At 37.9% G+C, this 4,475-nt stretch overlaps 1 protein-coding gene across 1 annotated transcript in view; it reads right to left on the bottom strand.

Moving 5' to 3' along the window:
• Positions 1 to 817: 817 nt before the first annotated feature.
• LOC144703221 (uncharacterized) overlaps positions 818 to 4,475 on the bottom strand; it is a 5,037-nt gene continuing 1,379 nt past the window's right edge. The window contains exons 2-8 of the mRNA XM_078575339.1: positions 4,089 to 4,122; positions 3,816 to 3,989; positions 2,149 to 2,238; positions 1,777 to 1,842; positions 1,516 to 1,607; positions 1,081 to 1,128; positions 818 to 997 (exon numbers count right to left, since the gene is read on the bottom strand). Coding sequence (XP_078431465.1) covers positions 877 to 997; positions 1,081 to 1,128; positions 1,516 to 1,607; positions 1,777 to 1,842; positions 2,149 to 2,238; positions 3,816 to 3,989; positions 4,089 to 4,122 — 625 coding nt within the window. The 3' untranslated portion in view covers positions 818 to 876. The remainder of the gene's footprint in view (positions 998 to 1,080; positions 1,129 to 1,515; positions 1,608 to 1,776; positions 1,843 to 2,148; positions 2,239 to 3,815; positions 3,990 to 4,088; positions 4,123 to 4,475) is intronic.

The following is a 4,475-nucleotide window of genomic DNA, read 5'->3' as shown; positions in this document are numbered from 1 at the left end:
CGTGTTTATTGCCAATAATAATAATAAAAACACATTCCATATCTTGTTTATCGTTCATTAGTTGAATATATTCATTACAATACACATGTGATGCTTATAATGAAGTCCATGAATACTCCAAATTGTCAAATTATGGTGATATCATATTACCGAGATCAATAGTTTTAATTATTTGTTATAAATATTCCTATTCAAATGATAACCAAAAGGACATTGAAATTTCCATTTAGAATAATATTGCTTAGTCCCACTCCTAGGATGAGTATGTCTGATCATGTAGCCATGTGGAGATTACTTGTATAAATCATGTAGCGATCAATAACTTTAGTCTATTTTAGATGAGAAAAAAATCATAAAAGGTGTATTACTTGTATAAATCATTCTAGGAGTTTCAAGCACATGTGCAGCAATATGTACACGGTAACCAATAACAAAAAGTTCCATGAGAGAATGTTACTCTTGTATTTTTTCGAGCACTAGGTGTTGCTGGCACCCCACAGGTTGGAAACTTGACATCATGATTAGGTTACAATATTCATATTTAAAATTCACAATAACCCTCTAGGTCCATGCATCAATGTTTAAATTCAAAATATTTGAATAATTACTATACAAGTAATACACCTTTTATGATTTTTTTCTCATCTAAAATAGACTAAAGTTATTGATCACACAAATACATTAACCATATCCAAGCTTGACCTTATGTTTAGAAAATTGATTTTATAATTGTGATTTATGAACATAGGGTTGGAATATGAAATTTTCAAGTAGAAATAGGTTTTCAAATCTTTGAATATTTAGAGAAAATGCACAGTTCTTAGAAGAGACAAAAAATATATGTTCACTAATTTTAATTACTCCCCTGCATTGACCTTAGTGTCCTCTTGACTGAGAGGAAGGAGGGAACCATCGTGCTAAGAGGTGATGCTTTGCCTTGATAAGCAGATGAAAGGCTCCAAAGCAGGGAAAATGCATCCCTGCCACAGCCAAGTACCTGTAAGATTCAACCCAAATTTTACTTTTAGAAAGAGAGAGATATACACATGAACAGTTATTGAAGATTTATATACATATTACCATAATGGGGCATATGGAGAGGATAGGTCCAGAAATGGATACGGCCACCTGCATGAAAAAACCATGATAAATAAAAACCTATATTTATGCACATGATATTGCTGGCGTGCATTTTAGAGTATCTTCTTAAATAATTGTCTTAACGGAAAAAGGGAGTTTATATTTTGAGTACATATACTTGAAACTTAATAAAATGATGATTATGTATATTGTCTTTAAGCACTTGAACGTCTATCAATAAAATACCCCTCGACGTACATGTAGTAAAAAATGGTTGTCCATTAGAAGGGAAGTGAATATTATTCAGTGGAGAGTGAAGTTCTTCAGAGTGAAGTTCTTATTTGATTTTATCTTCTACCACAGTCTACATGTTGAGTAGTTGTTGGTATTTTTTGGATCTAATTTATACAAAGGATGGTTGGGCTTTGAACTTACCAAATGGGGAAGGAGGCATGAATGGCCCACTGGAAGATGACATATACAGCAGTCCATAAATAGAAGTATGAGATATGAAACCAGGGGCATTCCTGCAAAGAAAATTCAGAAAAGAAAGAAAAAGTAGGTCACTACCCAGAAGAGTCTATCAGCCTCCAAGCCCAGAATATTAACTGGATTGGATTGCTTATGGTCTTTGTTTATAAGTCCAATTTATGTAAGCCTCTTAAATAAAAGTATTCCTTCAAAGAGGAGACCTACCATGGAGTTGAGTGCAACATCTCCCATAAGAAAAATGGAGTTGATAGAGTGCATACTTCCCATGAACTGAAAACATGAATAAATAAGAAAATAAGTAGATGTATGAAAAAAGAAAAGAGGGAGAGAGAAGATTCCTGGTTTTTTTCAATAGTAGGAACATATATAAATTTACAAAGTGAAAGAGGATAAATAACAAAGGGTTCATGAGTTCTCTCGAAAAATTAGCCGCAAAGAATTAGGAAAGGTCAGAGAGGAAATATAGGAAATCTTTCTGAGATTTGGGGGAAAAAACTATCCAAAAAAATGGAGGTAAATAGAGAATAGAGATATGTATAAGAAAAAAATAATGTGATTCTTGGAAAGTCTACTCACAAAATCTAGTCTGTAGTCTTTCTCAGCCAGAAAAGGGACGATGACCAGCCAGAATACACAGTCAGTGAGCACCACGGCACCTCCACTCACCTGACAAATTGAAATAGGTTGAATGAGCAAGATAATAAGGGCCGAAACATACAGAGAGAGAGAGAGAGATATAGATAGATAGATAGATAGAGAGAGAGAGAGAGAGAGAGAGAGAGAGAGAGAGAGAGAGAGAGAGCGAGAGAGAGAGAGAGAGCAGAGCAGAGGGGAAGACAGAGAGAGAGGGAGAGGGTAGCAAAGAGATAGTAATGAGTGGTAGAGAGAGATAAAAAGAGATAGAGATAGAGATAGATAGGGAGAGAGGGAGGGATAAGGAGGAGAGGAGAGGGAAGCATATAGAGAGTTAAGAGAGAGAGAGATAGGGAGAGAGGGAAGCATAGAGAGAGTTAGAGAGAGATGAAGAGAGAGAGATAGGGAGAGAGGGAGGAGAGGGACAGGGAAGCATAGAGAGAGTTAATAGAGATAAATAGAGAGAGAGATTGGGAGAGAGGGAGGAGAGGGACAGGGAAGCATAGAGAGAGTTAGAGAGAGATGAAGAGAGAGAGAGATTGGGAGAGAGGGAGGAGAGGGACAGGGAAGCATAGAGAGAGTTAATAGAGATAAATAGAGAGAGAGATTGGGAGAGAGGGAGGAGAGGGAGAGGGAAGCATAGAGTGTGTTAATAGAGATAAAGAGAGAGAGATATGGAGATAGGGAGGAGAGGGAGAGGGAATCATAGAGAGAGTTAGATAGAGATAAAGAGAGAGAGAGAGATTGGGAGAGAGGGAGGAGAGGGAGAGGGAAGCATAGAGTGTGTTAATAGAGATAAAGAGAGAGAGAGATAGGGAGAGAGGGAGGAGAGGGAGAGGGAAGCATAGAGTGTGTTAATAGAGATAAAGAGAGAGAGAGATAGGGAGAGAGGGAGGAGAGGGAGAGGGAAGCATAGAGAGAGTTAGAGAGAGATAGAGATAGATAGGGAGACAGGGAGGGAGATGGAGGAGAGAGGGGGAAGCATAGAGAGAGGTAGCGAGAGATAAAGAGAGATAGGGAGAGAGGAAGGGAGAGGGAAGCATAGAAAGAGGTAGAGAAATAAAGAGATATAGAGGTAGATAGGGAGAGAGAGAGGGAGAAGATGGGTGGAGAGGGAGAGGGAGAAGCGGGAGGAGAGGGAAACAGAGAGAGAGGTAGAGATACGTAGAGAGATTGAGATAGAGAGTGATTGAGAGAGAGAGAGAGTAGGAGAGAGGCAGGGAGGGAGAGGGAGAGGGAGGATAGAGAGAGAGAGAGAGGAGAGAGATAGAGAGAAAGAGGGGGGAGGGCGAGAGAAGAGGAAAGCAGAGATAGAGGTAGAGAGAGATAAAGAGAGATAGAAAGGGAGTGTTAGAGACAGACGACAGAGATAAAGGGAGAAAGAGATGGAGATAAAGAGAGATAGAGATAGATAGATATAGAGAGAGACAAAGAGGGAGAGAGAAACAGAAGAAGAGAGAGATGGAGAAGGAGAGGGAGAGGGAAGCAGAGAGAGGTAGAGAGAGTCAGGGAGAGAGATATAGATAGATAGATAGATAGAGAGAGAGAGAAACGGACAGAGAGAATAAATTCAGGGCGTAAGCAGTTTTTTATCCCTGGAAAATACTTACCGCGAATATGATTTGAAAGCAGCGGGCACAAAATCTAACTTTTGGGCCAGTTTCTTTTTCATGTTCCACGTCGGATGGATCTGTACACGTGGCATTTTCTAAATCCAACCTGGCGCCACGTGGACTTTTGCAGCCAAGCTTTCCCCACCCGTAACAGGATAGAAAAGATCCAATCTGTGTAAATTTTTTTTTTTATGATTTCTTTGAAATTTGATTGCAAAAAATAAACTTTCAAATGAAATAGGAACTTTGGGTTATGTTTTACCATCTTACCCCGAAATAAATCGCTACCAAGGCAAATGTCCACCTGTTGAGTCATCATGAGGTCAGATTTTATTTTTTAACATCATATTGGAACTTCTATATATTTGTCATATATTACATAGATATCTGAAAATCTACTGAAAGCAAAGTGACAGTTTATGACATGGTAAAATAAAAAAGATAAGTTTTTGTCTGTCACAAATTATTTATGTTTACTAAAAACGCTTTTCGTAATCAATGCACAATAACTCTTGGAAAACACACAAAATCAACCAAAAAAAAGTTATTCTACCAGTTAAAAATCAAATCAATATGAAATATACTGTTGGTTGATCATCTCAAGATGTAAAATTTGTGGTATCCTTTTCTTTGACTAAAGTTTGACTATGATTGGCT

The sequence above is a fragment of the Wolffia australiana genome, chromosome 5, assembly GCF_029677425.1.
Source record: "Wolffia australiana isolate 7733 chromosome 5, ASM2967742v1".
NCBI lineage: Eukaryota > Viridiplantae > Streptophyta > Magnoliopsida > Alismatales > Araceae > Wolffia > Wolffia australiana.
Note: the sequence above shows the minus strand (reverse complement) of the source record. Positions and strands in the feature narration are given on the sequence as shown.